This window comes from Falco peregrinus, chromosome 5, assembly GCF_023634155.1.
Source record: "Falco peregrinus isolate bFalPer1 chromosome 5, bFalPer1.pri, whole genome shotgun sequence".
Taxonomy (NCBI): domain Eukaryota; kingdom Metazoa; phylum Chordata; class Aves; order Falconiformes; family Falconidae; genus Falco; species Falco peregrinus.
In genome coordinates, this window is record NC_073725.1 from 76,091,649 (window position 1) to 76,113,861 (window position 22,213).

General features: G+C 50.4%; 1 protein-coding gene across 3 annotated transcripts; it reads right to left on the reverse strand.

The window, feature by feature from the left end:
* Positions 1 to 1,164: 1,164 nt before the first annotated feature.
* On the reverse strand, positions 1,165 to 21,139 carry FAM234A (family with sequence similarity 234 member A). Of its 3 annotated transcripts, XM_055805093.1 has the most exons (14): positions 21,066 to 21,120; positions 19,580 to 19,750; positions 19,278 to 19,371; positions 14,657 to 14,965; positions 13,458 to 13,574; positions 13,065 to 13,253; positions 9,851 to 9,981; positions 7,385 to 7,514; positions 6,803 to 6,941; positions 6,375 to 6,515; positions 5,893 to 5,971; positions 5,317 to 5,469; positions 4,347 to 4,449; positions 1,165 to 4,190 (listed from the first exon to the last, which is right to left on the reverse strand). In XM_055805093.1, exons 4-14 carry the CDS (start codon positions 14,919 to 14,921, stop codon positions 3,979 to 3,981), a joined length of 1,659 nt encoding a protein of 552 aa, XP_055661068.1. In that variant the 5' UTR covers positions 14,922 to 14,965; positions 19,278 to 19,371; positions 19,580 to 19,750; positions 21,066 to 21,120; the 3' UTR covers positions 1,165 to 3,978. The 3 variants fall into 3 exon arrangements, with proteins under 3 accessions (XP_055661068.1, XP_055661070.1, XP_027652030.1); XM_055805095.1 differs by lacking the exons at positions 19,278 to 19,371; positions 19,580 to 19,750 and having other exon boundaries at positions 21,066 to 21,139; XM_027796229.2 differs by lacking the exons at positions 19,278 to 19,371; positions 21,066 to 21,120 and having other exon boundaries at positions 19,580 to 21,011.
* Positions 21,140 to 22,213: the final 1,074 nt, after the last annotated feature.

The window sequence follows — 22,213 nt, forward strand, 5'->3', positions numbered from 1 at the left end:
AGCCACCCGGGCACCCGTGCCCACGGCACAGCCACCACCTGCGGCTCTGCTTGCTCCGGGGGGCAAAACCAGACCCCGCTGCAGCCCCAGCTGCTCTCCTGGTGTGGCGGAGCTGGCACGCGGGGTACTCGGCCACCCTGCTGCCACCGGTGCAGCCACGGATGGCCCCCAGGGAGGCCAAAAAGGCCTGTCGAGCAAGGCCAGGGGTGCCACGGGTCAGCAAACGGGGGCTGCCAGGGCCCCACAGGCTGGCAGTGGCACGCGGGGAGCAGGGCTGGCAGCTGAGCCGCTTCCCTGCCCGTGGCTCATTAATCTGAGCAGAGGCCGAGGATCTCATGGCAGGATTATTCTCTTCCTGGGAGCTGCGTGCCAGCTGCAGGGGATTAATGCTGGTGGTTATATAAAGGAGAGGGGGGCTAGAGCCTACTAGCGCTCAGGCTCGGACCCCAGCCCACCCTATACACACCCAGGGACCCGCACAGCGGAGCAGGCTGGGGACACTCCCCGCCTGCAGTGGACTAAGCAGCGCCAGCCCACACCCGGGATAACGAACAGCATCGATGCTTGGGATGCCCAGGACCGCAGCATCCTTCCCTGCCGCAGAGCTGGGGACGCCCTGCCCGGAGCTGGGGGGCATTGCTCAGCTCAGCGCTGGGGCAGACAGAGGGGCCTTGGGGCAGGGGAAGCTGCAGGAGCCTTGGTCACAGGATGGAGCTTGGGACCTCGGTGCTGGCAGCCACCAGGCAGTGACAGATGGTCCCACGCTCCAGGAGACAGCACCTGCCACGGGGCTCCCTCCAGCTTGATCCAAATCCAAGCCGCGGCATGAGATTTTCGTGCTGATGGACTGCAGCAGGAATCCAGGGTGTAAAACCAGGTCATGGAGCCCCAGGCGGGGCATAGGGACACGCTGGCCGAGCTCGGTTATCTAACTCCAGCCTCCCTCCACACGCTCCCTTCTCTGGTCCATCACTTGCCCGCAGCAGGACAGGACCAGCGCCTTGGGACAGAGCCCTGGCCAGCTCACCCATCAAAGCATCACCGGGACATCTGGCTCCCTCCAAATAAGGGGGAGTTCTGTCCGCAGCAAGTCACATGAAGGGCTGTGAAAAAACCCCCGAAGTCTTGCATAACCTCGGCTGCAACAACAAAAGCAGGGCACCATTTACAAACAATGCAAAAGAGGATTTATTGAAACCATTCTGGTTAGACCAAGTCCTGTAGGGCACAATTTGCAATAAGTTAAAGAACTAAACCAAACAGTTTTAGTGTTAAAAAACACACTAATACATAACACAGTGATATATGCCATCATCACCCATCTGAGTTATTGAATCAAGGCACAAAGTCATTCATTAAATACTGCAAAAAAACCCCAAACAATTACACAAGGAAATAAGCTGGAAAAAAGACTTGTTTTGTTAAGAAGGTGCTGTTTTGGCACTGATGCGTTTAATTGAGCTGCCACAGGGAAATCTGCGTTTCCAAAGTGTCTGGAAACATTGATGGACAACTTAAAGCCAGAAAAGCCCCCAAAGCCAAAAATCCAGCTCTCCTGAAGGAACATTCAGTGTGCCTATGGGAAAGGTCAGGTCTGGGTAGGGAGCAGAGCAGGGAGTGCCGAAGAGTGTGGCTGTGGTGAGAATACGAGTCGGGCACTTTGCTCCCTGCCAGGCGAGTTTTGGTGGGATACAATCCACATCCAACCTGCAGGTCACAGCAGCGCGCAAGCCTCGGGCTCCCTCCGCCATGCAGCCAGCTCCACCCCAGCCGGCTAAAGCGCAGCCTGAACCTGGCCCTTGCAACCCGGGTTCTGCAGCGCTGCTGCAGCCCGTCATCCCTGCGGCGCCACAACACTGGCGCGGGGACCTGGGGGGCTGCTGGGCTTCAGGTCTTTATCCTGCTGAGCAAAGAGGCAACCCAGGCTAGGGGATATGACAGGGGAGCCTCCCTGCACCCCTAGCCTCCCTCAGAAAACAGCTTGGGGCAAGAGGGACAAAGGGGCAAACTCACCATTTTGAGTCCAGCGATGACTTTGAAGGAACATCCCTGGCTTCCTGCAGAGCCAGGACACCCCAGGACTGGGCTCCGTCAGCAGCGCAGCTCCGCAGAGGCCAGCAGCACTCATCCTACACTGCTCCCCTGGCTGCCCAGGTACACATCACGGGGCAGAGGGAGTCAGGGCACCCTTCAGGCAACTACCAGGCCAGCTGGGAGCAGGCAGCAAGCGACCAGGCAGACCACTGATGCTGCAGCTTATTTTGCTGCAAGACTGGGAGGGCTGAAGCTGTGGCACGAGCCTCGGTGACACGAGCTGCCTGAGCCAGCAGCTGCCCTGCAGCAGGTTGAAGTTCAGTGGTTGCCACATAATAACCGATGCCTGACCCTACACAACCTGGCTTAAGTTTCTCCTCCTACAGTATTTCTACACACACCCTGATGTGAGACTAGGCAAGGGAGGGATGCACTGGCCAAACCCCCTCCGGCACTGCAAAACTTGAGGGAGGTTATTTTTAGGGTGTTTTCTGTCTCACCAGCCAGACGGACACCCAGCAGCTATGACACTTGTGTGTCGGTGTGGCTAGTAAGGGGACTGCAGCTTTCAGGACCGAGTAGCCAATTCAACCCTTTTTCCAGGCTTTGCACCTTGTTTCTACAGTCCACACTGGCACCCACCGGGAGCAAGGCAAAGCAAACACACCGCGCTACAGACATTTCCAGGGGAGACACGATGTTCACACAGCAACCTGTCCCATTCCCTTGGGCTACCAGGCTGGACAGAGAGAACAGCACCCCAAGATCCTCAACCAGCACCACCTCAGTTCCAAGGGCAGGGAGGCAGCACAGAGCTCTCTGTGGAACTGTGCTGCAAAGAGAACCTGTGCTGTTTCCCCACGCGGCTCATGCCATCTTTACAGCCTGCCCACGTCCTGGCAGAGCGGACAGTGCTTGGAGAAGGCTCTTCAGCAGCTGCAAGGGTGAATGAGTATTTGCAGGGCAGCTGGCATTGCCACTCGGGTACAGGGCTCCCTGGAGTAGCAAGCCAAGTTCCCAGGAAAGGTTAAAGTGCAATTCTACTCTGAAAAAATGCCCTAGAGCCTCTCTGGCACCTCAAAAGCAGCAGAAGTGGTGTCCGTACCGGCAGGGACCAGCCAGCCTGGGCTCAGGGTGGTTTTCGTATCACCTAACAAACAGACTGGGGGCAGGGAGGAACACTGCTGCATAAATCAGGTAGGAGACCAGCTCCCTTTCTGTGTCATCAATGCTGCACAGCCTGGCTGGAAAGGAAGCAGCAGAGGAGACAGACACAGGCTTTTGACTGCAGAGCAGGGCACATGGGGCTGTTCTGAGGAGAAAAGGCCTTTTTCTAAGTAGAGTGATACTTTAACCTGTGCTCTGCTGGCCCAGGCGACACCTAACCGCATCATTGGCCATGGCTGGGTCTATCGCTACACACACCCTGCGGCCACCAAAACAGGGGCCCAAATCCAGGGGAGGGCAATCGCAAACCAGCCTGCAGCCAAGCACCTCTCCGACAGCCAGGAGAGCTGACTCAGAAAGCAAATCTAACACCACACATCGAAACTCCACTTCTCACACAAGCACCCAAGAAATAATCAACTCCGGCTTTCCCAGTAAGCACGTGTTTTCCTCCAGACACAGGCTGAGTCAGCACAGTTCTGTGGGCACAGAAGGACTGAGGGGAAAGCCCTCTTCCCCGAGCTGACGACACTTCAGTGGTGGCCAAGCACTGAAGTTCCATCAGCTCTGAGGACAGATGCACTGGCAGCTGCCCCCACAGCCTGGGCACCCCCAGACACTGGGGCGCTTCCCCACCAGCCATCCTTTGGTTTGCAGATCAAGAAAGGCAGCTTCCCGTGTGAATCCACGACCTGGGTTTGCTAAGAGCATGGCTGCAGAGGAGAGGCAGCTTGGCGCCACGCAGCCCAGGCAGCCTCTCCCCCTCCCCCGGCAAGCTCACACTCGGCTGTGGAATCGCATCCTGTAGAGGCGGTCTCGGATGTACTGGTCAGTGTCCCCAGCCACCTGGCTCAGCCAGATCACCCTGCTCTCAGAGACATCCTCCTTCAGCTTACGCTTCATCAGAGACACTGACCCTGGATCCTCGCTGGGTTGAGGCCCCCTCAACAGCACGTAGCAGGCATGACGGCTCCGCTCAAACAGTGTGGCTGTAACGCAGAGCAGAGGGAAGAGCCCAGCTTAAGGTCTCTGTGTTCAGGCTGGCCACCAGACCCAACACCGCGTGCTCACGGAGTCCAGGAGGTACCAGAAGGCCAGCGTCCTCCTGCACCTCCTTGCTGGAGGGCTGGACGGAGAGGACTTACCGTTGAACGCAATTATTTGGTCTGTGTTATTGCGGAGCTCCAACAAGATGTTAGTGTAGGAAGGATGGAAAAGATACAGCTTCTGGAGAGGAGCTCTGGATCCCTGCAATCAACAGGACACTATCAGGACACGGACCCACACGTTATCCCAGAGACTAGTACACCAGCACCAGGTTCAGCTATTACTCATGCCCAACAGAATATATCTGGTCAGATACTTGTCCACGTCTGCACAACTCATCCTGCCTGATGCCACTAGGACTGGTATTGGGATTTTGCTTACTGCTAGGTGCTCTCCTCCCCACTCCAAGCTTCCTGCAAACAGCAGGCCTGCCCGCTAAAGGCAGGAGACAGATTTTTGCCTTAGGGCTGGTAGAGTTAGCGAGGAAAGCACAGGAAGCTCAGCTGGTGCTCGGGCATCCTCCAAGACACAACCTGTCACTAACACTGCCAGCCACTGCCCCAGAGGGCTCTGTTACGCAGCCGAGCTGTGCACCGAAGCTGCCAGAGACCGCCTGGGCGCAGAGTATTCACGTGGCTGAGGGAGATCTCTGCATGCAGTACCGCTGCAGGAGGCTCCCGGTCAAACAGCAGCAACTTCACAGGTACCAAGCCAGCAGTGTCTCACCTCACCTACAGCACCACACCAAGGCACAGCACTGAGCAACCCAGTGACTTTGCTCATAGCACCGCTACATCCCTTTTCTCTACGTAGCCAGGCTCAGGATGACAAAAGCTGCTGATGCCACTACCAGCTGCTAGCAGGAACCCTACTATGGACGTTGTGAAGACCCAGAGGTCTGCCTGCTCCTAGAAGACCAGACTGTTCATAGACCCCACACCCAGCGCAGGAGGCTGCAGTGTTAGCGGCACAGACAGATGCAAACGCGCACACTGGGAGAAGGGGGTAGGTCCACCCAATTCTGGCCCAAAGTCAGGAGAACAGCAACCATTCGGCAGCACTACTCACCGTTTCGTTTCCTGGTGCCTGGTATTCACCCCAGATGAGGAAGGCGGACCGGTGATCAGCAGTAGAAAGTGTGGCTGGCCCTGGGCTCTCTGCTCTCGAGTTCAACTTCAGGTCCCACTGGACTCCTCCAGATCCACTCTCAACGATCATAACCTGGCAGGGAAGAAAGAAAAGGAACTCATACCAAAGAGATCTAACAAGCCATGAGAGAGAAGTCAAGTCAGCTGTCTCTACCCTACACTGTCTATGGGAACAAGTATCTGACACTTGCAAAGATGAGGAAATACTTGAAGCCGAGCATCACAGAGCTGTGAGACCTGGGGTAGGCCACATTAAAGTCACAAATTTTGCAGCTATTTCAAGAGGTTCAGAGCTCTGTCATTGAAGCCTCTTGCTGAGACGCGAATTAACATGCCTCAGCTGGCTTCAATAACCTGTTGAAAGAGATCGTTGCCCAGACTAAAGCTTCCAAAAATCAGCCAGAGGGAACATATCCCACCAGCTGTCCTCAACTCAACGCCTGCTTGAGCTGTGATATGCAGAAAAAAGGGGAGTTAAAAGGAAGAGATCTCAAACCTTCTTCCTGTTGGGTCCAATTTCACTCTCAAGGACAATACCAAGAACATCGGGTTTGTAGTAACCAAGCAGCGGCTCACTAAGGGAGAGAAAAAGAAGGGACAGATCATAGCACACCCTGATGGCTTGGGCATACCTTGTTCCTTCAGAGCAGCCTCTAACCTCCCACAGCTCCCCTGGTAAGAGACTCAACTGCTGCAGCATTACGTTAGCCTGGTGCTACTCCAGCTCTGAGCCCAGCCCTAAGACAGCCATATCACAGCAGGCACAGCATGAAGAATCAAAGCTTTGGGCTCCTCCCTTCTGAAGCAGCACCTGACCTTTGCTAGCAGAGGACAGACAACACACTAAGCATGATCCAGATATATCACAGAGCAGGTTCCTGTATTTCAAATGAAGAAAAAAACAAATAGCACCTGCCAGGACACTGCTGTTGCTGGGAACCTGGAAATACCACATCCAACCCACACTGGTAACACTACCTCACAATGCGGGACACATTGAGGCTCCATAAAGTCTGAAGATTTTGTGCACCGATCAGTGTAGCCATCTCTGAGTTTATAACCAAGATGTTCTCCCGTGATCGCCCAGGAATTTTTGCCAGGTAACGGATGTCTCCAAAGCTGAACAAGGACAGAGAAATGATTACGCTTTCTAGCCTGTGGATGGTTTTGTTGTGTGGGTTTGGTTTTTCCCCTGCACAGTAAAGGCAAATTGGAAACCCCAGCCTGCTTTCCTTCTTTTGTGTGAAATCCTGACCAGGCCATCACCACCAGCCCTCTCCCCCAGCTTCGGATGTGCTCCGACTCCAACAGCCACACAGCCAGGAAAGAATAAAGCTGAACCAGGCCATCCTGTCAGGAGGAGCAGTACCCTCCACCCCACCAGCAACCAAGACATAATCTCACACCTGAGAAGGGATAAGCGGTGCGTGGTGCGGTCAATGTTCTTCTCCCACTGAGGATCTTGCTCAAGGCTGGGAAGCTTAATTTCCACCCCAGTTGCCGCACTGTATAGATCTTTCAGGGAATATGCATAGAGAGCGTTTTCTGTGCAAAAAAAGCAAGAATGAGGGAAAAAAGTTATCCTGCCCTTGCTCTGAACTCTACAATTTTCCAGATCTGGCACATCAAATACATTTTTAGGGCTTGCATCATAGAGTTGTAGTGGTATTTTGAGACTCAAGCCTGCTTTTGAATGCTTTTAATATCTTATCTGTTCATAATCCCACTGTTCCACAGTAATCATTTGCTATAAATGACTATTTAAACCTTACATTCTCAACACTTTTCAAATAAAATTACTACCGTCTGTGACAAACCTTAGTTTAAGCAGAAGCCCCCCCCTTCTCTTGCCCTTGAACAGTTCTTTTGCTAGGTGAAAGTATGACACAGCTCGTACAAATGCAAAACACTCTTTCAGACAACTCTTTAGTAATCCTGATTGCAGTTACAATCCCTCTTTCAGACTGAATTCACTAACAGAACTGTACCTGTATAGAAAAGGAAGTAGGAGGAGTCGTCCAGGTTCAGCCTGATATAGCGAGCGTTCCCATCCACATTCAGGCTTCCAGTGGATCCGATCTGTTTGCCATTTTTTCCTGAATGGATGAAGGTCTTAATCTACACAGGGAAGGGATTACAAAAAAAAAAAAAAAGGTTAAAGCTGCATCGCACTGTTACCGCTTCAACTTGAGTGTTTTCCAAAGCTTCTGAGCAGCTGGCACTGAACAGCAGCTGCACGGGAGCAGCATAGGCTCGGATGAGAAATCTCTCCCTGGTTTTGGAGGTGTGGGCACGAGTTAGATGATCCCTCTGCTGTGAACACTTTTGCAAGTTTGAACACCACTTCCAGCACAGTCACTGGTCCCGAGATTTTACTACCTCTGCCAACCACCTCCCTGCAGGACAGCAAAGACCAATTCAAACCTACTGAGCAGTGACAATGATGGAGAGGACTTCAAGGCAGAAACAAAGCAGCAAAATGATACAGGGGGAAACCTGACTTCACACGGTAGCTCTGCTAAATATTTGAAGTGCCTTAATCTACCCCTCCTAAGGCTGACATGAGTCCAAGGGGATAAAAGTGCTGACAGGTTTCTTTATACTCTTTCTGCAGGGTAACAGAATCCATAAAAACATTTCACCCAAGGAATAAAGGCTAAAATCAGGATCAGATTCAAACATCTGGGCAACAGTCATGGTCTGGGGAGAGCAATGCACACTAGGGAAGAGAGAAGCATCAGACTGAGAGGAACAGCCTCCATCAGAGATTCCAAGTAAGGCAGGAACCCTTCCCTCTTCCTTGAGGGGTAGGGGCTGGGGAAGAGAAGGAAATCTGCTGCTCTCAAAGTCAATCTGGAGAGTCTAGCAGGTGAATAAGGGATAGAGTTTGCGGGGGAGAATGAAGAACACGGCTGGAGAGCAACGCATCCACCAGCTGTTCCCAGCCTCCTGCACTGGGAGGAGACACATACTAGCTCTTGTAGATCAGCTTCACCTTCACTTGCAAGCGCTGGTTCAGCAGCTGCCCCGGGACAGCAACAGCCAAAGGTATTTACAGCGAGAGAGAATACACACCACCTTACTCACTGCCTTGCTCAATACCTCTGTGCGCTGCTACCAGTGATGTATCCTGAAAAATGTCATACTTCCCTGGACGTATTTGTTCTGAAGCTTGCAGCAGGTAGATTCTCAGAAGGTGCCACCTAAACCCTCTGCACAAAGACCCCTCCCCAGACTGCTCAAAGCTCTGCCATTTCAGGAAACAGCAGCATAATGTAACGTTCAACTTCAGCCCTTGTTAGCAACAAAGCTAATTTACTTAAGTTCTGAATCCCCCTTCTGACAAGACTGCCTTTTTCTAAGCTGCAAAGCTCCGCTGAAGTTTCCTACATTTTGCATCATTTCTCAAAACAGAACGCACTTTTACTTAAGTTGACAGAGCGCTTGCCAAGTCCAGAGGGGGGAAGGGTTTTCATACCAAGATAGCTAGAGAGGTTAAATGGAAAACAAATCAAAAGGCAGTCTTGCAGAACAGAGACTGCACTCAAACGTTTTTGGCCACCTAATATTATTAAAAAAAAAAAAGTCTTGAGATAACTGGGATAGCAAAAGCAAGGAGGAAAGAAAACAGAAGAGAAACCTAGGAGTCAGAGGGGATAGAATTTCTGATGACTCTGGCACCAACAATGCCTCGGGCAGCAAAACCCTATTTGCTTATGGAGGGCTCTGGTATGAGGACATGGAGCTCCCACTCCTCCCATCAGACCTGCAGGAAACGGTAACTTTTGAATGCTTTAAACAGGAGAGATTGCACATGCAGATGATTCTAGACCACTCAATCATGGGTGCAGACGTTTTAGTACAAAAACACTTTTAGCTACATGACATTCCCCCTCTAATAAATGGGAAAAGCAATACTGGAATGGAGATAACGCAACTAGCAGCTATTTCACTAAATGAACCCAAGTCAGAATTAGGCAGCGCAGTGACACTAGGAAGAAAGCTGTGCAAACCAGACCACAGGCAGAGATATGAAAGGTATCAGAAAAGGGCAGTGGTGGTACAAAAGCACTGGCTGTCAGCTGTGCTTTGATCTAAAAGCCAAACCTGTCAGGGTTTGCTCACTTTCACTTCTCTAAGCAGAGTCCCAGAAAACTGCAAGCTCATCTCGCCTAGGCTCACTCCACACACAGCCCAGGAACATGCAGTGAGGAGTGCAGACTGAAAAGGAGGAGGGATTCCTGGTCAGTTTTTTCTTTTCTTTTCTTAACCCTAAAACTTGCATTGATTTGGGAGTACATCTCTGCAGGGTGGGAAAGAACCTATTCCAAACCCACAGAAATCAGAAAGGCCTCTGGACACTTCTTCCTAGAGTACAAGATCGAAATAAATAGCATTCCTGCCATGCTCTGTGGTCCGGCCACTGGCTTTATCACAGCATCAGAGTGACATACCTTATCTCCTGTAGCAATAAAGATTATCAGGTCCTGAACTCCGTCACTATCCACATCTGGAATCACTGACACAGGAGTCAGCACAGTATAATTAGCTCCAAAGTCACTGGACTGTCTCCACTGAACTTCCCCTAGAAGACAGTTATTGGGAAACATTCACTAAAAACGCACTTTAGGCTGAAAGGCTTTTAATGCCCCTGCTCCTGGAAGTACTTGGCAGTAGCCAGCCATTTACAGCTCATCAGATCCACAAACCACTCACATTTATGCTCATCATGGGGTACTTTGTTGCATTTCAAAAGAGTCCCAGTATCCACAATTTCAACTTAATTTGGAAATAATTCTAGCTGCCTGCACAAGTGCACCCAAATATCCTCGGCACAAAGAACGACTTGCTTTTCTTGTGCCTTAGCTTAACAAGCTTCCCAGCATGTTCATGGCACAGAGAATCCTTTTTTGTGATCTAAAACCTTGCTGCCATGTACTTTTTAAGGAAGACTTAAGTAACTAGCTAGGTGTTCAGAGGGAAAATGCTTACCCTCCCCTTTACACAGTATTGCACACAGCAATTATCATTTCAGGAATGCAAAGTAATCATCTGTTCTTTGTCAGGAAGGCAGCTGTACTGCAGACCAAGGAATTACTACCTGACACTGTCTGCGCAGCCTGTATTTCCAGTAGGATTCCTCCAAAGCTTTTACTGAAACATTGACAAAAATACTTGGATTTGTTACTATGACAACAGATGTGAAGTAGAGAAGTGTCCCTAGGAAATCATGGGAAGGCAAGAATTTTACTCACTGGAGAAAAAAAGCAGGCAAAGGAAGGAGAGAATTTAATTTTTAAATAACTATATCCTGGCTTCAGCACAATCCAAAGCTACAACAGTAAGACCAGGCTGACAAAATTTGCATTTCAGTGCATAAGGTTCTGTTCTTTGCTGGTTAGACAGTAGATATAGTTTTGGAGAAAGCATCTTTCTTAAAAGAACAGCCTGACTTAACAGAAACAGGTAACAGTGAGACAGATTCAACACAAAGGACTTCAAAAGTTTCATGCTCTAACACAACCTCCAACAAGCACAAACTGTGAAACCAGTCCCACCCTGCTCCATCAACAGAAGACGGGACTATCCTGTCCAACATCTGGAGTGCTACGGAGCTTCCCTGGAGCCTGAGGTCACAGCAGAAGGAAGGCAACAGAAGCCAAGATGGAAATTAGACAAATGCCTAAACAGCAAATCCAACCTGGGTGAATGGGCTGGGTTTTTTTTGGGTTCGGAATGAACAATAAAATTAGGACTTAGGTGACAGTTCAGCTCTCACTTCAAGTAGCTGCAGAAGACACAGAGACTTCTCTCCCTGTCAGACATTCTCTAGGCTGGTGTTCTGGTTTATTCAGTGATTTCTCCTACAGAAGCAATTTCATACACCTGATCGTTGTAGGCCCCTTTCTGCCATAACCCTTAGGAGACCAGAACTACTCACAGGGCTCACAATGCAGGCTGCTGGAGGATAAAGTGGAGAGAGAAGGTGTAACGGAACACTTCCTCCCGTCCTCCTCCTCAAGACTCTGCTTCTGGCCCTTGCAGAGATGGAACACGCAGCCACACAGACTTTTGCTCTGACCTGGAACAGCTAATCTTAAGCTCTTGTGTCCCAGTTTGCTCATAAGATAAACACGCAGGAATGTCAGATGCCCCACACAAACAGAAGCATGCAATCCTACACTCTCCTTATTGTTTGCTCAGGCCACTTCTGGCAATGAAGCAAACAAGACTTAACACAACTCAAATCTAGAGAAAAGCACTAACTTTATCAGCATTTAGAGATCGAAACCACATCAGACACTTTCAGATGATAATCTGCCTACCTCTCCTTCAATCTTCCTATAGGCAGAGGCTAGACAGTCTGAGAGCCCCGGAATCTCACCAATCCTCACGATGATGAACCATTAGCAGCTAAAGATTGTTCTGGCTGCTGTTTTTAGCACAATGTGATGTAAGTCAAGACTTTGCCACTTCAAATACATTTAGCCTATTTAAATAGGCAGGTTTTCATCTCTTGCTTTTAATTTGTCCGTGGAATGTTTTTTTTACTGTATTGTTGCTGTGACCTGTGGCTTAGCCTGGTTCCTCCTCTCCATGCTTGTGCTATTTCTTTATGGCTGTCTTTAGTTACATGCCTTTGGCTCAGCAACCACCTTTCTACACTTTGACCTGAAAGCAACTACTTCATTAATAGTCTATAAATAACCTATGCTAAAGCCTACCAATGAGGGAAACGGTGCTAACATATCTCTGTTGGTACAGAAGCTTCCCAGCTCTCTGTGTGTCTACACTTCCATCTACACTGGAAATTAAAAGCTATACTAGATTTTCCTCAGGTTTCTTAAGAGTTATACCTCTTGTTATTTCTCTCTCCCAGGTTTTGGAAAATAGGGCGTGAGAGGTTCAATCCAGACACAGAGGACGGGATCCTAGGCATGTTTCCAAGGAAGAACACGCATTGTTCAGAACCTCTGAAACTGACTCCCAACAAAATGGAAATGTATTTCAGGCTTCGACACTGCGGAAGGTTCAAGGTGCAACAGATATCACTGCCCTGTTCCCAGAGAAGTACAGGCATTCCTTACACGCACCCTGCGTTAGGCAAGATGATGATGAGGTTCTCCATCTACAGGTTCAGAAACGAAGGTGGCTTTCCAGGGGAACCGGGCAAAATCTACACTACTGAAACAGGCCGGCGAGTACTTATCCTAAGTGCTCTCCTTGATGACTTTAAAATCATAAATCCCTAAAACTCCCACTCCTTTTGCTGCTGCAGGCACTCCTAGCACTCACATGTAAAAGACTGAAAAACGTTGCAGGTACGGGTTTGTGCCCAGCCCCTGAGAGTATAAAGTAACACTCACAGCTCGTGACTCCTTCTCCCGTTTCAAATGCTGTTGAAATATTGGTCTTACAATACAGCGGCTGGCACAAACCACCACAACGGAGTCCAGCCTTTGGAACACAGGCTGAGAGAACAGGCACTTCTCGATGGCCCAGCCAATGGCCCTGGCAAGGTTTTCAAGACAATAAATGCCCTGCACCCATTGTTCCAGCAAGTCGTGTCACGCTGGCAGCCTCAGCCTCCGAGGTCCGAAGGTCCCCAGGTGAGGAAAGCAGCAGCACGGTCCCCTGGATGGCAGCAGTACTCTGCGTGCCACTCACCTGTCTGCAGGTCAACTGCCGTAAGAGACACTGGCTTCCCCACGACCAGACAACCCGGGGCCTTGGCCCCCCCGAGCTGCTTGATGCCACACTCCATCCACTCCACTTCCTCGGCAGCGGGCCTCTCCCAGAGCGTTCTGCCATTCGTGCCAGACACGGCAGCGATGAAGGCACATGGAGAAGGCAGACCTGAAGAGAAGAGATGTCAGAGGGTGCACTAGCTACTACACCTACCTTTGCTGCTCCGCACGACCTGAGCTGGGGCTTACCCAGTTGCCCTCCTCACCCAGTTAACCCAGTTTTCACTCCCAGTCCCATGGCAGCCTTGCTAATTAGAGCTTAAAGAGAAAGAACAGCCCTCACTACAAGGCTTTCTGTTTCTGAATCAGCTACCTTCATCCAGGCAGGATCTGTTGAAGCTGCTGCTGCCATTGTTAGCTTTGAAAGCAAAGATGACATCTTGCACTCTGTCTTCGTTCACATCTTCCATAGCAAGAAACTGGTAGGCCACTAAAGAGATCACAAAAGAGATGACAAGCCAAGCACTGTTGGGGATTGCCTCAACCAACAGCAGAGCTAGCTGGAGCAAAACACAAATTCCTAGAGACCTACTCACTGCCTCCATCTCTGTACAGGGTAACAGCAGGACAAACTGGCTTTTGTGTTAAAAAAAGCTATCTACATGAGTACCAAGGACGGGAAGTCAGTGCCAAAGGATTTTTTCGAATTTGCTGTCCCCCAGAGGATTTGTCTGTTTTTATAGCCAAGCAGCCAGAATTTGAACTATGTTCAACAAAGAACAACTCTGGTCTTGCTGTGGGGTTATTATTCCTGAAATATAAAAAAAAAACCAAACCCAAACCCCATGAAACCCAGCCTCAGATATTCCATCTTTCTCACTCTCAGGTAAAAGCAGCCTTCTTCAGCTCAGAGTAGCAGAACTTGGGATTTCTGCATTAACACACAGAAATCAGTCCCCGTTGGTGAGCAATATCTCTGCATCTACAGCACAACCAGGACACACCCACTGCACATAAGATTACAGAAAAGCTTTCACAGAAGCCAAGGCTGACCCACCAGGGAGCAGTAGCCAGGCTAAAACCCAACTAAAGCAACTACAAATTTGCGCAATTTATAAAAAAGCCAAGAGACAATTATTCTTCTCTGCTTTTCGTTAGCCATGGGGAAAAGTTAGAAAGTCATACTGACAGAGGTAAAACTGCCTAATTGTCTCCAAATCTCAGCTCAAACTTCAAGGGAACATTTTACAGACCAAACTTCAACAAAGATTTATTAGCAGATACCCTTCCCCATTTCTTTTTTCCAAATGAGGCCAGGCTGCTACCTTCTTAGTGCTTCAGAGTGGCATCTAATTTCTCCATTAGATCCTGTAAACACCTCCTGGAAGGCAACTCCAATTTTGACGGGCCACTGCTTATCCAGGTCAGGTATTCACAGCTCTCACTCCCAAGGGCAGCATCCCTGCAGGCCTGGCTCTGGATCGCACTTAGGTAGAGGTCCACAACTCAAATTTGTGGCACATAAAGGTAAAGGACTGTTGGTAAGTATTTATTCTGCTGCAGCAAGCTCACCTGCATTATCGTAGTTTCGGAACCATGTTCTTTCTGAAACTGGCCTCTCTGGGCAAGGAATGATAAATGAGAAAGCAAACACAATTATCAGACACAGAAATAATGAGATGAAGAAGGCAGCAGTGCGCCACCGGGACAGCCGAGACAGTCGTGATGACTGCTTGCTGACAATTCTTCTCTCCACAGAGTTTTCATGGTTCTCTTGGGCTTTCACATCCTCAGTCTTCAGAGGGTGGATCTCAGCTTCCGAGTCTTTGTTATCCATCACAGCTCATTCATCAGTATTCAGACACCCTTCTCTCCCTTCAACTGCAACAATAGAAAGAGCAGTTAAAAGAGATTTTGGAATATATAAACAACCCAACAAAAACTACCTGATATTCACACTGGAAACATTTAATGGGAGCTGAGCAAATCAGTCGGATACAAAGTGCTGTTGGTACCAGAGGTCTCCCACAGGGAGTGATGGGGAGAGACCATGAGATGCAGGAACAACACTGTTTCTTCTTCAGACCAGGAAGTCAGCTCTGCTAGACCTGGACAAAGATGGGTGCAGCCTCTATGTGGAAATGACTGACTGGTCTGCAGGTCTCCCTCAAGAAAAACACACCAAAAGCTCCTTTTGCTGCAAAGACTTCTTGTCACCTCCCATGTACGTCGTTCTGACTCCCGGCTGGAGAGGTGAAAGGAAACACTCATGACCTTTACATCCCAAAATAAGGCTGTTCCCTGCTGTAATGAGCACCTGAGCTTCCCCAGGAGACAAATGCCAGCATATTCTGTATAGGAACAAACCAACGCTATTCAACACCTTCTCAGATGAGAAACCACTTGGTAAGTTTAGCAACCCAGCCCTGCAGAAGGCAAGAGAGTGATTACTTCCCCCCGCTCCCCCGATGAAAAGGCGTAAGTTGAGACTAAAATCAGGCAGATTTTATTTCATCAGAATGGAAGAAGAGTTAACAACAGCTGTTTTATCTTCTCCTGCTATAAAACACAATCCTGAGCTGCAGTAACAGAGGGGTTCTGTGCTAATTTGTTATAAAAGGGGGGGAAAAAAAGAAAAATAAAAAGCCCTGGTCAGTTACAGAGGCTGTAACTCATTACTCACAACAACAATAAAAATCAATGTTATATATAGTTTCTCTGATAGTGCTTCTTTAAAAAATACAGCGGAAGGGAAGAAATAAATAACAACACATTCCAGTAGCCTTGGAAAAAGCTGCATGACAGTGTCATAAAAAGTTATATCAGAGCAAATAAACATGACAACCGAGCCAATTTTCCATGACTGTGCCCCAGCAGTCACGTGCCTGGATTGTCTGTTGGAGCAATGTACTTCCCCAGCAGAAAATAGCTTAAACTCAGCACCGACACACAACGCAGGGAGCTTGGGCTTTCAGCTCCAACAACAATGGGGCTCGTTACCTCTTACATTTCATGCCCAAGTTCATTTACAGGTTTCAAAGAAACAGAAGGTGAGAGGAGGCCAGGCTCCTTCAAGGAGCTGCAGCTTGACTGGGGGTTTCACCTCCCTGGATTGTCTGTCCCACCACAGGGAAGAGCTGCAGAGGCCTCTTCTCTTCTGGGTACAAATCACAGCAGGGACAGACCTAGAGCAAGGCAGGGGTTGAGCATGTGCAGTGATCGGGACAGCCTGGCACGCTACTGTCAATCCCCAGCTAATCTGAGCACCTGCTGGACTTGTAAGGCTGGAGTTAGGAAGCACATACTCCAGCCGGAGCACTCTGGCATTTATTCTACAACGGCACATCGAGTACAAGATCTTGCTGCAGCAATTTAATTCAAGCTGCACAAGCCCATGCAAATGCAATTAAATCAATAATGCAGAAGTTGTATCTCACTCCAAAGACCTCATCCGCCCCTCACATCAGTCTACCAGCAACAGCAGAGACACCTTCACGAGGCCGGCTGTTGCCAGACTGGCCGCAGGCGCCTGACAAAGGTAGGAAGGCTCCATATGGAAAGGGGAAGAAAAGAGTCTCATGCATTCAGCCTTCCTCCTGATCTGGCCATCACGCTGGTGAGCCGAGCACCGCTCCGTTACTGGAGCCGGGCAAGCACCAGACCTTCAGCAGGTTCAAGGTACAAGGCTCCAGGCACAGGCTGAGCAAATGATTAACTGCGGCAGAGCAACCACCGCTGCAGCGATGGGGGACGATGGCAGGAATGGGTTACGTGACCTCCCTTGCGGTGAGACAGATGGTGCATGTGTCTCTGGCATGCCTGTCTCCAGCAGCAGGGAGAGGTGCATCTTCTCAAACACTGTTGTAGCCAGTGTCTGCGGCATGGGCTACAACAGGGCTCCAGCACAACTCCACCAGCCTCCCCAGCAGAGCCTTCCACAGCCCCCCAGTACGGAGCCAGGAGCCCTCCAGGGCACAGCCGAGTGTTTCCAGCACCTATGAGACTTCCTGAGAAGGAAAAAAAACAGGCTTCTACTCAAAAAGTCCAAAAGGGACACTAACCCTCTATGGAAGGCGTATTTTTATGACTCACTATAAATCACACCACTGTCATCTAGATTGGGATGAGAACAATTAAAAAAGTGGTAATTATCCTGACAACCCCAGCAATTCCCCTTCTTTTGCAGCAATGACCCTCGGAGTCACCAATTACAAAGAGCCCTCAATGTCTTTGGAGCAATTCTTTCTCTTTTCTTTCAGGGTTTGAATAATGCCCTTTGCACCCCTGCCAGAGCAGAGACAGTGCCAGAACAACGACCACAGAGGTCAACGGCAAACACTCAAACAATGCAGGAAATCCCATCGCCCGCAGTTGCCAAAGTACATGCTGGCAGCATGTGAAATGGTCTGAGCTCCGAACAACAAAGAAGTCTGGTAATCAGTTTAATTGAAGACAAGCAGAAAATGATAGTGTGCATTTCAGATTATTTTACTGTCCTCTAGCAGCCGGCATTTTGTCTCCTGCTGGTGGAGGACACAAAATAATTCACTGGAAAATTTACGCATCCAGGCACCTTGCAAGGAAATACACAGTGACAGGATCCTGTGCTGCTGCATTATTAACACAGGCTGCATGCACTAGATCTCGTAGCTAGCACTGTCTCTCCACTTGAAGATGGGATGCCTCCCCATGAAAAAACATGGGAGAGACTTCATAGAAAAAGAAATAATTAGAAACCACATGCAACAGACCCAAACGGAACCCACACAGCTCAAGGAGCTGCACTACAGCCAGGATCTGCATCTCATACGACTTCAATTGCTGGTGTGTGCACTTCCATCACTCCCCAAGCTTTAAAAGCTACTCACCTTCAGCAACAGGAGGAGCTAGGAGCAGTCCCTGAAGAAAGCCAAGGAGGAACAAATACCCTTTCCTGTCCCACAGTGACAATGCTGTCCTCAGGACAAAACCAGCTTTACTCACCTTCATGGGGGACTGTTTTTCCTCTTCTCCTAAAGCTACACTATAGCACAGATTTACAAATCTGATCTGGATCAAACCAGTGAAACCTGTGCAGCAAGTGGTTAGTGCCAAGCCACAGCTAAATCCAAGAGACAAACTACCATTACCAGCCAGCCAGAACTGCCCGACAAGCACAGAGAACCACATCCAGTCAGACGTATGAAGACTGGTGATAGAAACCATTTAAGTATTGGTGTGATGGAAGGTTTAACTCATTTTCCACCCATAAAATACCAAACCACAGCATTTGTAATCTGACCAGGCACCAGTTCTTCCTGGAAAACTTCCAGCAATATATTGTAACTTGGATTTGATGATCAACACGTTTATATCTCTCACAGATTGAAGAAAACAGATTCTAACTGGCCATTTTAGGAACCCAAATCCAGCATTTGACTATTTTGGTTCTTTTTTTTTGTTTGTTTAAGCACCTTAAAGATTTCCTTCCTGTCAGCCAGAAACTGTTGAAGCCCCAGACTGCCATCAATAATGACAAGACAGCTTCCAAGTCTTGCTCTGAGTAAGAGGCAATGTCCCTTTCACGGCTGCCTTCCACCAGCAGAGTGCTCAGTTTTGATCCCATGTGTGGCATGGCACTGCAGCAAACCCGCCGGGCAGTCACCTGCTGCAACATTAAGACATTATTGGGTCATTTTTTCCCTGTTCTGCAGCCCCACTTAGATCAGGGTCCACCCTTAAGGAAATAAACATACATTTTCCCTGAAATAAGATTTTCCTTTCCAAATACACACAGGCTGCACAAGCTTACGGTTTTGCTGGGTCATCTGCAGCTCATAACTCTTTCTTGATATAAAGTCACAGCCACAGGCTAGTGGGGAGAATTGCCTCAAGGAGATCATCCCCTTCTGACACCAGGGTACCTCTGCTCCTGCTTGTGCCCCTACGACCTTTGTAAGGACATGATTTGTAACCCAGACCATACCAAAGACAAGGCAGGCAACCAGCTCAGGGAAACACTCGCATTCTGCTTCTACAGCTGTCCTTTCCCCTCCCCTCCCTCTTGCTATTTTGCCTCTGTTAACACATATCCCTTCAAAACATCAGGTTCTTCTTAAATGACACTTAACTCTCTGGTGCAGACACAACAGGTGCCACAGAGCATTCACAGCAAGTGAACTAGAAACTCCTCCAGAGCACAACCAAATGTCACCTTAGAATGTGATACATCTGTCATTTGTAGGAGAAAATTCCTCTTTTCCAGGAATCTTCTTTTACAGTCAGGGGTTCAAGCAGAGAAACTCGATCTGTTTAGTGAAGAGCAAAACACAATTCAGGACTTCTTCCAAGAGAGCAACGGGAAGAGCAAAAATCTTAAGATGAAGGACAGCATTCAAGCTGCAAAGCTGTGTGGAACTGATTATAGGTTAGGCCTGTAATAACAAGTGAGCAGCAAAAACACATGGCATTTATCATCCCAGAAGTTACAAGCTTGGCTGGACCCAAGCCACTCACCCTTACTGACGGACGTCAGAGATGTCCCTGCCTCATCCACAGGGCTCCCCTGCTTGTGTCAGAAGCACAGCAACTCCTCTGCACTGCCAGAGATCTAACACCACAGGGGCTCTGGAAAGATCTCAGTGCATGAAAACCCTTTAGAAGAGGCTGTGGTCATTTCACATACGTCTATCAAAAAGAAAAAAAGTACATTTTTTTAAGTGGAGCACTTGGTCACAAACTCCGTGCTGCCTGCTGGATCCTTCCTGCACAGCCTAGTGAGGTTTACGGCAGCATGAAACAATGGCCTTCCTCCAGCTGCTGTTGTCCTTGGCAGCCACCTCCAAGAGAAAATTCTTTTCTCCCACCCAGAAATGGAATTTTTCTTTTTCTCTCTTACATGCATACATGGAGGAAAGCCCATTCACAGGCCATTCCACCCAATCACCCAACATCCAGCCCTGCAGAGCCTCACAGCTCCCACCGTGCCCAGGCAGCTCCTCGAACAGGGCCCAGCTCTGCCCTGGCACTGAGGAGGGCTGGCTCCAGTCACACCAAGTCATCCCTCCCCTGCAGGGCAGGCTGCCCCTCTGACTCCCAGCAGTTACGTGAGAGGTTTTTGCCTTCCAAAAGAAGAAAAAAAGGGTGGAAGTAAGATAGGAATTTAGCACATTAAATCATTTTTCTTTCTGCAGGAACGGCTCTGATTCGTGCCAGCAGACAAGGCTTACGGCCCACTGAAGGAAAGAGAAATGTGAATTTGAATGGTCTCCAGGAAGAGTGCTGAAGGCTGTGAGCTAAGCTCTACAGAGGTGAGGGATTTCTTGTATTTCTATTTGATTGAAACACAGACCCATACTCGCAAGTGCCGTGTAAGCGTCTCCCCAGGACTCCTACGCAGCCTGCCAGCCACACGGGCTAAACCAGCTCAGATCAAACGGAGTGCACAAGCAGCAAGCTACCTCGGCAGAGCCCCAGGCTTTTGCAAAACGGATAAAATTATTTCCCAGGCTTCTTGATTTGGTTTTGTGCAACTTCTCTAGCTGCTTAAAAGGGACAGCAACCCCCCGCGAACACAGGGCCAGGCACCAGGGCTGGGGGAAGGCAGCGGCGAGCGTGGAAGGGGCCAGGGTGTTTCAGGCCCGAGCAGCGCTGCTGCCCAGCCGGGGCCAGGCCGCGGGGCAGCGTGGGGCCAGCCCCGCCGGCTCCACCGGCGCGTTCCTTCTGCCAGCTCCGAGCTGCCGCTCGAGCACCGCCTGGCTCCCGCGGCGGAGCGGCCGGTGCCCGGGCAGCGGGAGCCGGGTCCCTTCCCCGAGAGCCACCCCCGCAGTACCGGAGCCCGCGGAAGGAGCGGCCCGCAGCCGGGCCCAGGTCCTGGCGCCGCACCGGCGGGGCAGGCCAGCAGCTCGCCCCGTTCCCCGGCTGCAGCCCAGCCTCCCCCCGCCACCACGGGGCGCCGGTTGCGGCGGGGCCCGACCCCACCCCCGGCCCGCGCCGCACTCACCGCCGCCACTTCCGCCTCCATCCCCCGCCGCCCACCTGCCGGAAGTGACGCATCACGCAGGTGATCGCTTCCGCCCCGCCGCCGCGCCTGCGCAGTGGGACGGGCGGGTGAGCAGGGGCGGGCGGCGCGTCCCGGTAGCGGCGGTGCGGGCGGGGAACCCGCAAGAACAAGGCCGGCCAGCACTGGGAGCCACAAACACAGATCTTTAATGCGATCAGACCGCGAGAGAACAGCACAGTCACGTACAGGCATCCCGAGAGCGCGCCCGCCGCCCCCCGGGCCCGCCCCGCCGCCCCCGGGCCCCGCTCTCCCCGCACCCGACACGGAGGTTACAAAAACAATACGTGAAACCGCGGAATTAGTTGTAAAAACGGACAGGGAAGGGGGTCGCATGCACTAACACCGAGGGACCGCCGGGACGGCCGCAGGGAAACCCACACCGTTAAGCAGCGTTACCGGAGCCTGGAAGGGAAAAAACACCCGGCGGACCCCCCCTCACCGGGCACAGGGCCCCCCCCAGCATCTACAGCCTCTGTCCTGCTCCGCCGCCTGGCAGCGTCAGGAGGGAAGCTGTCTCCATGGGGATCACCGGCCTGGCCGAGCCCACGGGCAGCCGCCAGGCTCGGGCCCGCCAGCACCCAGCTGGGTGGGCGGCAAGTGCTTTACTCACACAATTCTCACAAAATACCGATCCTCGGGGTCTCAACTGTGGCTGGCACAGCAAGGCGGCCTTCCTCCCCTAGTGTAAAATAAACCTAGTTACAAATAAGCTAGTTACAATATGCAAATTCCTCCCACAGCATTAGGACACAGCTGGCGCCTCGGTCCCAGGAGAAGCGAAGCAGTGCACACCAACACGGCGACTCCTCTCCTCGCCCTGCCCCTGGAGCTTGCGCCATCCCATCACCTCTGCCACTTGGCCACGTTCTGCCTGACTGGCCTTGAAAAACATACACCAATGCTTTTTTTTTTTTTTTTCTTTTTCCCCAAGTCAGAAAACTCCACGGAGGAAGCTCTGACCCCGGAGTGCACAATAAATAGGCAGACTAGCTGTGGCCATACTCCTCTCTAGAAGAAATGAGTCCAGATTTTCCGCTGTTTTGTTTTCACCCAATATCTGATCCATAAAGGTACTAAAACCAGACTTA